The sequence below is a fragment of the Xenia sp. Carnegie-2017 genome, unplaced genomic scaffold (genome assembly GCF_021976095.1).
Source record: "Xenia sp. Carnegie-2017 unplaced genomic scaffold, XeniaSp_v1 HiC_scaffold_20, whole genome shotgun sequence".
NCBI classification, from domain to species: Eukaryota; Metazoa; Cnidaria; class Anthozoa; order Malacalcyonacea; family Xeniidae; genus Xenia; species Xenia sp. Carnegie-2017.
Genome location: NW_025813483.1, coordinates 10,137,266 through 10,149,347, shown reverse-complemented (window position 1 = coordinate 10,149,347; position 12,082 = coordinate 10,137,266). Strand labels below are relative to the sequence as shown.

Genomic DNA, 12,082 nt, shown 5'->3' with positions numbered 1-12,082 from the left:
ACCGACAAACATCCGACGTAATAGATACGAAACTCTAATGTCTTAATATTTGGAAGTGTTTTAATAACTTCTTTCACTGTTTTATAACGAGAATCAATACAATGCTTAAATGTTGACAGTAAAAAGCCTTTAACTCCTCAAATGATTTGTGATTTGTTTCGTTTCGACCACCACCACGCCACCCCTCCGTTAAGCAGTTTGCTTCCGCCCCTTCTAAGTTTTAAAGATATTTAGTGGATATTCGAACTACATGGCCCATGCTTTGCTGTAAGTAACAAGTCGATACAATGAAGCAATTCTAGCAAAAACCTAAAACCTTTGGCTTGCAGTTTCGAACTACGTTTTTTCAAGAAAACAACCCATTTATATATAATGTCGTGTTTTTAGGTTTGCTTGTCGTTGCTGGAAAGCATTACAATCAATGGCTCACGAGCATGGCATAAAGTACCACCACTTCACCTTGACCAATTATGGAGAGTGCTGGACAACAAAGAATATTGTGTACACCCTACATAAGCTACAAAGTAGTAAAACCTGCTTTGGAAATGATTTTCAAGACTGTAATATGGAAGATGATACGGAGTGCATGGGTAGAGAAGATAGTCAAATGGTGTATCATGTACTTTATGAAAAAGAAGAAAAAGAGGAGACGCTGAAATTGACGAACAGTCATTGCTTCATTGAAACACTGACAGTTTGTAGCTCGCCCAGCGTCTACACGCGCTCAACAACGCGTCTGTAGATGCGAGTATATGAGAGAAATTTACCACACACGACGTGTCGTCTAGGACTTCGTCAAAATGGCATTAAAATTACTCATATTTGTATGAATAAGTCAATGCCATTTTTCACCATATAAAAAAATGTCTTAACGTTATCACTAGCACCAGTCATTTTTCTCAGGTTTGCATAAACCTGGATGATGAACATCTTCAAACGTGTATTTTTCAAGATGCCTTATACGGCATGTCGTGTTTGCCAAATTTTTAGAGAGCTTCAGATTTTTCTTAGAGTACGACAACCCTTGTGAAGTTCACCCCCAAGAGTGATATGGATGGCAAAAACAATCTTTCGATACCGTAGTCCTAGTTGTAGTTAAAGCATGTTTGTAGTGAAATCTGGAGCTGTCTAATTGAGCTCTCTATGTTACCTGATGTAGATTAATTTGAATAAATATTGCATTACCACACAATATATACACATATAAAGAAGGTCATCTTCAGTGTTTAATTCGCCATGAGTACAATTTACTGAGGCACTTGCCCTAGAGCGCACTTAAACCTAGTCATTTATTTGTATAATTTGCCGAGTTTGTTCCAAATAGAGTCTGGTGATGTGTTCATCAGCTCGAAAAATGCCAAATAACCATCTTCATTTAGGTCATGAGCCTGAAGTAGATCATCAATTATCTTTACAATTTCCTTTTCGCTAAGATCATCGTCATTGTTTTTCTCGTGATAATCTGTGAAGGCGACATACAACTCCAAACCGTCCAACTTGTTGTTCTTGTCCAAATCGTGTAAATTAAAAAAGTGGAAAATCCCTAAAGGATGAAGAAAAATCAATACACGTTATGGGAACAAGATAATTGAGTGCTAAAAACTTTCTGTGATAATTGATCTCTGTGTTTATCCTTTTTTACTTTTTTACATCAATAATTGTTTTCAGTACCTTTGGTGTCGTCTCCTTCCTTCACAGCTTCAGTATCGTCATGAAATTGATCTTTAGATTCTTCAGAAAGACTTTCATCTGTTTGTAAATGTTCCTGAATGTGTCTAAAATGAAAGAAAAGAGCGCACAGCGCAGAAATCTTCAGCTTTCCACGTCTATATTTGGAAAAATGTTCAAACGTTCAGATTTAGAGTTTGTACCGTAATTCTTGTCCTTCCAAGTTTACAACGCTCGTTAAACGCGAAATGCGATTTCTAGATAGGATGGAATTGATATTGTGAGGTAAAAAATGTATTCTGAAGAAGAAGAGGCAGTAGTAGAAGGTGTGACTTGTTTTTACTACATACTTTTCATCTTGTATTTCACTGTCTTCGTTATCATGCTGACATCTTACCGTCAAAGTCAAAGTAAGAAATAGTATGAGACCTGGATATATTGAAAGCATAATTACACGTCAACCGGTTTTTCTTGTATGAAATGGTTAAATTTGATGAAAAGTAAGCGACTTTGACGATTTAAGTATTTATATTTTGCAATATTAATTCTTCTATTGCTGTATCAACGTGGCTGTGAAATTTGTGGTTGCCTAGTTTTACTTTCTGTTCTCAACTATGTACTGCACTCTGTAGTCTGTACAGTACACGTGGACAAATTTTTCGTTGTCGTTCAGTACAAAAAATGAATGCATATTTAAATTATTTTGTCTTTTTTAGACAACATTTTTGAAAGAAGTCGTTGAAACTTAAAGCCACGTTGGCATTTTGAAATGGCCGCCAGTTTAGGAGATGATTTAGATTGTGATAATGATTTGAGAACCTCGCCGACTTTTTACCCAAAATACGATTTGACTCTAAGTCATGAACCGAAAGAAACAGTGTTCACTGGTCTAATTATGCTTGAAGGGAAATAACACTAACAAGAAATGTAATTGCTCTGAAGTCAAATGAAACAGATTTGACCATAGGCAAAAAATACTCTTCTTTAACGTCGGATTTTCAAGCTCCTGATCTTTTAATTCACCATGATGGTAGATGTCATAGTTGGCCGCTTGTCGAAGGAAGATTTAAAGCGTTTGTCAAATTGAGCAAAGGTTTAAATGTGATAAAAATTCAATTTCAAGAAGTACAGAAGGAGTTGAAGATTTTCCGTGAAGGAATGTCAGTTGAACGAAGGTATTATGATAATATATAACTTCATAGTTTCGAAATCGAAACACATTGATGCCTTAAATGAGTGTTATTCCATTACCTATTTCACAGGTTTGTACGTATTGTTTACATTAAATGCTGCGACGGTAATGGAAGTTTTGATGCTCCCGTGGACATAGATAACACTCTGAATCGCGCCGTTGAAAAACTTCAATTCAATGCCCTGCTAATGCAGACATTTATGGCGGAGGAAATGAAGAGACACGGCTTTGGGCCACAAACATTTCAGGTAGAGGAAACAGACGATGGTGATGTGAAGGTACATGTGTTTACAAGCAAACTTACAACACAAGAGGCGCATGCAATGAATGGTGACCAACTGTACAAAGCATTTTTGAAAGGTATTGCTTTCTCGTTAACGTGTGCGACTGTAATAAGCGTAATTCTGTTGTTATTCTTGCCTTCAAGCGTATTTATATAAGCGACTGGAAGTGCGAAAATTAAAGTTTGCTAAGTAATTTTGACAAGTATAAACATGGTAACTGAAAGAGACATATTTACATGACTTAATTCGTACAAGTAGTTTAAAAATGTTTCCATGTAGTTTTTGTCAGAGAAAAATATTGTATTTCTTTTTTCAAATACATCTCTGAAAGAGAATATTTTATGTAGAATTATAATAGGCAATTTATGTTGCTTTTCAGAATTACAGAGCTCCTCCTTAAATGATAAAAATTGTAAGTTCCTTGCCTTCATGTCATGCACTCATTATGATCCACCTCAAACTAATCTACTACCACAAGATGTCCACCTTTATGTAAAGGGTCACACTGCACTTGGGGGAGGCCAGTTGGGACTGTTTGGTACTGGTGGACTTCACACTTGGGCTAGTAGTGTGGAAATGCTTCTAAGTTGTTTTACAAACACAAAAATCATTGATAAAACAAAGCTGTTTGATGACAGTAACCAAAGGTAAATCTGTTAACTTTGAATTAATCACTGAGGCATAGTTTCTCATTATGTTTTTAAAGTTTAAATCCACCAATGCTCTTGGAAGTCATTTCTAAGAATCAATTTTTTTAAGATTCTCAGATCTTCCCCCAAATTTGCAAAGTTATTAGTATTCTTCCATTTCAAAAAAGCCTGATGTTGTCTGGATTCCCTACATTTGTTTTCAATATATTTGCAAAGAGATTTAACAACAAGTTTATTTATTGAATTCCAAATTGGAGATAAAATCATTGGATATGTAAGATCATTTGGTGATGTGATGTAATTTTGGTGATGAGAGGTCATTTGGTGATGTGAGGTCATTTTGAGATATGAAGTCATTTAGACAAGGTAGGTCATTTGGAATTACAATAGGTCTTTTGGAGATAAGAAAACTTTTGGTAGTAGAAGATCATTAGGAGATGCAACGACATTAGGTCATTTGGAGACCAAAGGTCGTTTGGAGACATGAGATCACTTACACTTAGGAAGTCATTTTGAGATACAGAGTAATTTGAAGATATGAGGTCATTTGTAAATAAGAGATCATTTAGAGATGAAGTAAGAGGTCATTTGGAGATGAGAGGTCATTTGGAGATAAGGGGTCATTTAAAGATAAGATGTCAGTTGGATATTGGAAGTTGTTTGGAGATTGGAGGTCATATGGAGATCAGATGACATGTAGAGGTACATAGAATGTCACTGAGAGATAGGAGGTCGTTTGGAAATGGGAGGTCATATGGAGATAAGATGACATTTAGAGGTACATAGTAGGTCACTTGGAGATAAGAGGTCACTTGGAGAAGGGAGGTCATCTGGAGATAAGATGACATTTAGAGGTACATAGGAGGTCACTTGGAAATAGGAGGTCATTTTGAAATGGGAGGTAGTGAGGGCAGAACTTGTATTTGCTCTCGTTAGTCTTGCCCCTTTAACCTAAATTAAATGAATTTTTTTAACATTTTGTTAATTTTTTCTTTGCTATTTTCTTCATATCTTGTTGTTTTCTACAGAGGAACATACTGGGCAAATTATTCCACTACTCTTGGCGCGGCTTTGCATGAACTTGGACATTGCTTTGATCTGATGCATTCTCCCCAAGGGATCATGTCCAGAGGATTTGATGACATGAACAAATTCGTTGTCGTGACGTCGTCATCACGTGACTGTTCACCTCCTACGAACGGGGGCGACAATGAGGAAGCTCTTATTTCAGCAATGAGAATGTTTGTTGACCATAAAGCGCACTGGTTCAGATCATCTGCCGTCCTTCTTCATTATCATCAGTAAGTAAAAGTTGTTTACCGAGACGCAAGGAAATAAGCAATTTATGTATAATTATTGTCGACTTGAGTAGAAGAAAAAGAAAAAGCCATAAGTGTGTTTTGGAGTTATTGAATTTTTAAACGTAGTTATTTTGGACGATTTGAAAAATTTACAAATTTTATGCGCACGTATGTTGAATAAGGTAAATATGAAGACAGCCTATGTTCGTCTTGGACGCTTTGTCAAATGGAATATTTTGATAATCGTTAACCACATCTCAAAAATCTATCTACTAAATTACACTAGAAGATAGAGCTCTAGCATAATATTACATACAAAGACCAACTGTGAATATATCCCTGAAATATATGCTTTGTTCGTGATGTTTTACTGTCTATCTGCTGATATATTGTTATATATGTATTTTTTTTGTGTATGTTTAGATGGCTGAACCACGGTGTGGAAACTTCTTTTGTAAAAACTGACTGCAAATATCCTCTTCATATTAACTGGTCTGATGGTGTAAAAGGACCAATAGGAAATGGTGGTGGAAGTGCAGCAAGCCAATTGTATTTCGATGACGTCATGTGGCATATGTCACACGATCTTGAGCAGAGCGGGTATTTGATATATCATGAAGAGTACATCAACGCTATTGTCCCTTTGGCTGGACGTGTTCATCTTGAAGGTTTTTTTTATTTTAATTTCTATTACATAAATTTAAATTTCATGAAGTCATAACGGGCATAAAATTTCATTAGGTAGTTAGTGGTTCTTTTGATCTCTTTACACATACCATAATCCTGATGTTTAGATAATAGATAGCTTATGCTAACGTTAACTATTGATCTTCCTAGAACAGGCTATAGCTACTGCTAACGTTTATATAGTCTTTTCTGTGTTAACTTTAACACTTGATTTTCCCAACACATGCTATACTGCTAATGTTTACATAGTCCAGTCTATGGTAACGTTTACATCTGATCTTCCCCAACACCTTCTACACCGATGATGTTTAGAAAGTGCAGCTTGTGGTAACGTTTCATGTTCATCAACGCATGCTATACTTCTGATGTTTATATAGTCTTGTGTATGGTAACGTAACTCGATTTTTCTTACACAACACATGCTGTATTGTTTAGAAAGTCCAGTCTACGGTAACGTTGACAGTCAATGTGCTCAACACATATTTACTCTTGAAAAAGACGAATATTTAATTTCTATTGACGTCCGCGCCGGGGCCTGGATCGATGCGATACGTTTCCATTCCAATATGAAGTCTTCAATATGGTTTGGTGGAAAAGGCGGGGACTTGTATGAAATGTCTTCACCAGAAGGAGTACGTATTGTAGGGATCATCGGTACATTTGGACAATATTTAGGATCTGTTGGTGTTGTTTTAAACACAGGGTAGGAGCTACTCTTTTTTTTTCAATGTGACACTTACTACCTGTATTTCACCATTTGATCACATGATTAACAAGGGTCTGGTGAACAGGGAAAGAGACAGTTGTGGTTAACATTAGTACATCTGTTATCTGATGATTAGTCATTGTAGCTGTCATCTAATGTCCAGTCATTTTAAATATCATTTTATGATCAGTCATGGTAGATTTCATTTGATGACCAGTGATGGTAGATTTCATTTGAGGACCAGTGATGGTAGATTTCATTTGATGACCTGTCATGGTACATTTCATTTCATGACCAGTCACAGTAGATTTCATGTGATGACCAGTAATATTAAGTATGATGTAATAAGCAGTTGTAGTAAGTGTCACCTTATGACCAGTCATATTAAGTATAATGAGATGACCAGTTATCGTAACTTTCGTCAGATGACCAATCATGGTAGTTGTCATCTTATGACCAGTCATGATAAGTATGATCTGAGGATACGTTATGGTAAGTGACATCATGACTATCTTGCTTGCTGTAGTGTAAGAAACACTCATAATGCTACCATCTGATGACGAGATCATTTGTTAAATAATATTTTGAACGCTTAGTTTTAAAAATTAATTCATGTTTAAGTGTAGTAAATCGAATGGTTTAGGTAAACTACATTTACCTAAACTACAGGTAAACTACAGTTTACCAATGGTTTAGGTCTCTGTTAGGTAAACTACTCTGACATTATTTCGCATGATTTTTTGTCTGTAGTACAAAATCTGAACCTTACGTCAAATCAGAAGTGGGCCTTGGCTTGGTTGAATTACGTAGAGAGGAGGAACTGCTGAATTTTTGGGAGTTTGTACATTATGATGTTCCACCTCAAGAGTTTTATTTGCCCGAATTGTGGCGGAGAAGTGTGGAAAGTTATGATGACGTAAATATTATGGCTGTTGATATTGCTGGAAATATTTTGCGAAGTAGTTTTTTGGGATATGAAGAGTTCAGAGGGAATCTAGACATCCTGATGGGACAAGAAAGCGAGAATATTAAATGAAGGAATATATTGAACAAAACAAGGTAAATTTTTTCTTTTTATGCACGGTTGCAAGGATTACTCTCATAAGGGTGTAGTATTTTAATTGACGTTGTTGTTCGGCGTGATATAACTACTCATCAACGAGATCAACGAGAAATTCCCATAACGAAGTATTTGCTTTATGGGATCATTGTGATTAAACGATGATTTGTCAATATTATTCTTGACCTCCATTTTGTCTATTATCCTGTGCAATCATCAGCTACTCTTTTGTCAAACTTCCTGCATTCAGATGAGCTCATAATTGCCCCACCAAAAAAATGGACATTATATACTTGTCTAACTATATTCATTAATGATAAAATCTTTGAGAAATATAGCGACAGCACATTGATTTAACCAGACAATTTTAAATAGAACAAAATAAAACAGATTCCGGATGCAGACGTTTTCTTGATATTCAAGATGATACAAGAGTGTAGACAACCGTGTTTAATATTTTGTCTATACTCCAAAGACATCATCAGACTAATAGTTTGCAAAGCAAGCTGTGAAACTTTTATATAATTATTTACAAGCGGAAGTGACAATCGTTTTGATCATCTGTTTATTCATTAATATTATACATGACGTAAACTTACATCGTCTCCATTATCCCAAGGAACCTATGCTATACTCGTTAGTTCTGATTCAACTGTATAAAGTATGCTATAATTTGGCGTTTGGATGAGGGCATAGTTATCATAACGAAAAATTGTCTGATTATCTATATCTACATGTACAACTATGTTCATGCAAGATAAGGTCTATTAGAAAAACACTATTGTGAAAATTGAACTGGAATATTTATCATCCTACAATATCTTGCTCGCACAATTATAAAGCTTAAGTAAATTAATATGATCTCTTATATCGATAAGAAGCTACGTTTAATTTACATTCACATTATGTTACAAAGGCTTAGTGAGGAATCATTCAATAGGAAATTGTTATTTGTTCTTAATAATTCATGCAGGCTGTTTTTTTCTTTACTGCGTTGTGGAAAGGGGTTTTTAGATTTTACTATTGGCCGCGTCTGTAAAGGTTTTAGATTTTTGTATGGGCGATGGCTGTTTTCATTAGAATGCACAAAAAGAGTTTAAAATTGCTTTGATAATCTTGATTGCTTCTGTTCGTAAAATCGAGTTTTTCACAAGAAAATCATACTGCTGAACGTTGAGTTCAATGTCATAATTGTTTTAAACCATAGTGAAAACATGTCTGACTTTCTTGTCACCGGTAAAATGATGTTATATACGAGGAGCATGAGACAGAGGATAGTGAAAAACAATAGACTTGCAAACGCCATCAAACAAAGTGATACTTGTTTCAATGAAATTACCTTTTTCTTGTCAGGATAAATAGAATTGAAACTTTTTGGTGCTTTCTTGAGATTTTCAACAGTTCATAATTGATAAAGAACATTAGAAGCGTATATAAAGACATGAATATTATTCCCTGTACTGTCACTGAATAAACCAGTTCATTAATATAGAATATATGTGAAATGGTATAAATAAATGGCGTCATCCCGAAAATTGACAAAAGTTTCTGTTTGATGTTTGTCTTGTGATATAATGGATGGGGATATCGCCAAATAACGATCGAGATTCGTGACGAGGAGAGCCAATAAGGACATTGCTTGAAATATAGTTGTAACATCAAGTTAGATGACAAAAAGATTTCGTCGTTGCTTTGACAATCATCACTGTCTCTGATTTTGAAATCGGGTTTTTTCAAAAGAAAATGGAACAATTGAACGTTGAGTTCATCGCTACAAATGTTTTAAGGCAAAGCGAGAAGATATCTGAAGCTCTATTTACAGGTAAATACATGTTGTAAACGATGAAGATCAAACAAGGAATAGAGAAAAGCATTGAGAAAACTGCGATTTTTTTGAGATTTTTAATGGTTTATAATTTATGAACATTATTCCATTTACTGTCATTGAATAAACCAGTTCATCAATACATGTTGGAGGGTATAAAGGAATTGTGTTACTCCAAAAAATAAGAAAAGTTTCCGTTTGGTGATGTTTGTCTTGTGATAAATTGGATGGAATATGGAGAAATAACGATCGACATTCATGACCAAAAAGGACAATAAAAATAGAGCCTGCGTTGTACCAGTTGGAATACGTACAACCATTGGAATACGTTACCATGAAGGAAAAATTTTAAAATGATTGAGCAATATTGAAAACAAGTCGCTACAGGATAACACCATGATCATGAAATAACAATGTTTCTTTCGTACACACGTTGTAATAAAGAGGAAAATAACAAATGAATTTAAAATGATGCCGAGAAAGAAAAAGATAATGTTAATGGCAATTATTGTCCGCATGTTGATTGTTTCAAAGTAGTTTGGATTTTGAATCCATTTGAGAATGAAAGAAGAATACATTATTGAACAGCATGTATGCATTTATTTTGGTCATCTCCACTTTATTTTTTAATCAATTTTATTGAAGAACATTTGAAGTGACATATATTATTACATTTTATATTGCAATGAATATTTGATTTTATGACATTAAACTCATTGGCGAAGACATCCGCCCTCAGTCTATAAAAAGGTGTTGTTGCTGAATCGCGCAGAACTTTCGTGGTTGTAAGACGCGGCTAAAAGATAATGAGCAAAGAACTTAATGAAATGTTGCGAAATGTTTATGCCTTGAATAGACTAAACAAGTGACTTTATCGCCACAGACCTGTTTTGATCCGTGAGTTTTTTCAAAAAGTTTGCATTTATGTCCATTGTATCTATTTGCAGTATATCAATATGTCCATTTGGATTGCAGCGCTGCTCAAAGGTGCGCATGCTTTCAAGTAGGAAAATGAACTTAGGAAAGGAATTTTTTGATAAAGATTCTAAAAACTGTCAAATTTCATGAACATGGTCTAAGAATCTTATTACAGCCGACAATTACAAAAAATAAATGATAAAACACACTCCAAAAAACATCATCTTGTAAATTCAAGATTCCAGTTATAAGAGCAAGAGACAAAATACAAAGCAATGTTTCGACTTCATTACCCCACTAGCCTGATAATGACTTTGAAATAAAGTCGAATTATTTCTTTATATCTTGTCTCTTTCTGTTGAACTCGAATCTTGAGTTTACAAGATGATTTTTTTTGGAGTGTTTATCATTTAGGGTCTGAGACATTGCTCGTTTTTAGTTATGAATTGTGTGCTCATGTGAATGGAAAAATTTCACCTTAAGATAGTATGGTTACATATAAATTATTGTTTGAAAAGACTAGTAAGCACTCCAGAATAGCTAAGATTGAAGGGTTGAGAGGATTGCATGGGATAATGATGTGTTTTTTGAGTCGTTTGTCTTGGGCTATGGTGATGATTCATTGTGCAATTCCTATACTAGACACTTAAAATGATCATTCCTCCTATCTTTATAATCAATAAGTGTTTGATATAATAAATCTATACAGCAATTGGATAAATTTCCTTTCTGTTTGATTTGGGCACATAAAATTCTGTACTGAAATTTTTGTAATAAATGTTTTTAGGTAAATGTTACCACGAGCCCGTCAATGTTGAAAAGTAATACATAAAGATAGAGTCTAAATTACCAAAAGTTACTGAATGTTCAAAAGTAATGTATAAAGAGAGAAATCTAAGTTATCACAAGTTACTCTATGTTCAAAAGTAATATATAAATATAGAATTCTAACTTATCACAAGTTACTTAACGTTGAAAAGTAATGTATAAAGATAAAACTCTATATTATACTACAAGTTACTTTCTATCGAAAAGTAGCACATAAAGATAAATATGATGATAAATATATTTATTATGTGACAGTTATAATTGCTTTAGAAGTTTGCAGGAGTATAATATTTAAGATTTTCAGGTAGATTATTTGAAAGTTTTGCGTTTCGATACCGAACAATTTCTTTCATTGAAGACTTATACTGCACTTTACTTCACAATAGTGGGATGCTTTGATTATAGCATTATCTTGTGTTTTGAATTTATGTATTTCCTTGAGATATGAAATATAAACATGTCATCCTTTTTACATATTTCTTCCAAAATTCAGAATTCAAAAAGAAAATCAAACAATTGAACGTTGAGTTCAATGGTAGAACTTACATAAATGTGCTAAGTGTTCCTGCCTAGCGATAAGAAAATTTTTCATATGTATAAATCAAGGAAAAACATTGTGGTAAACACGAGGTTTTGTCTTAAAAGTTATGTAATATTGAAATAAATGAGCAACTATCATAAATAATTATCTTATGCATTTATTTATAGTAATTTTAAGATATAAATTTAAATAAAATTAATTGTCGTCTTGCATAAATAAGTACTAGGTATGTAAGATGACATCATGGACCACAGCAGTTGTCATCTTACTACCTGTGATGTAAGCTGTCATGTTAGCACCAATGACGGCAACTGTCATCTGTTGTATAGAAATGGTAGTTTTTACCCAATCATAGTTTCTGTCATGTGAAGACTAGTCATAGTGCTGTCCTTTTAGTATCTGTGATGGTAGCTGTTATTTGA

General features: G+C 34.2%; 2 protein-coding genes across 5 annotated transcripts; one reads left to right on the top strand and one right to left on the bottom strand.

Annotated features, from left to right (window-relative positions):
- Positions 1–1,196: 1,196 nt before the first annotated feature.
- LOC124441865 (multiple coagulation factor deficiency protein 2 homolog) lies at positions 1,197–2,262 on the bottom strand. Of its 2 annotated transcripts, XM_046992328.1 has the most exons (4): positions 2,019–2,262; positions 1,872–1,925; positions 1,672–1,775; positions 1,197–1,543 (listed from the first exon to the last, which is right to left on the bottom strand). In XM_046992328.1, exons 1-4 carry the CDS (start codon positions 2,114–2,116, stop codon positions 1,290–1,292), a joined length of 510 nt encoding a protein of 169 aa, XP_046848284.1. In that variant the 5' UTR covers positions 2,117–2,262; the 3' UTR covers positions 1,197–1,289. The 2 variants fall into 2 exon arrangements, with proteins under 2 accessions (XP_046848284.1, XP_046848285.1); XM_046992329.1 differs by lacking the exon at positions 1,872–1,925 and having other exon boundaries at positions 2,019–2,260.
- Positions 2,263–2,392: 130 nt separating this feature from the next.
- On the top strand, positions 2,393–11,801 carry LOC124441127 (putative zinc metalloproteinase C607.06c). Of its 3 annotated transcripts, none has more exons than XM_046991560.1 (8): positions 2,393–2,843; positions 2,931–3,220; positions 3,524–3,791; positions 4,823–5,095; positions 5,519–5,763; positions 6,218–6,485; positions 7,239–7,547; positions 11,079–11,801. In XM_046991560.1, the coding sequence occupies exons 1-7, from the start codon at positions 2,827–2,829 to the stop codon at positions 7,522–7,524; spliced, it is 1,647 nt and encodes a 548-aa protein (XP_046847516.1). In that variant the 5' UTR covers positions 2,393–2,826; the 3' UTR covers positions 7,525–7,547; positions 11,079–11,801. The 3 variants fall into 3 exon arrangements, with proteins under 3 accessions (XP_046847516.1, XP_046847518.1, XP_046847517.1); XM_046991562.1 differs by lacking the exon at positions 11,079–11,801 and adding an exon at positions 9,041–10,122; XM_046991561.1 differs by lacking the exon at positions 11,079–11,801 and adding an exon at positions 8,902–10,122.
- Positions 11,802–12,082: the final 281 nt, after the last annotated feature.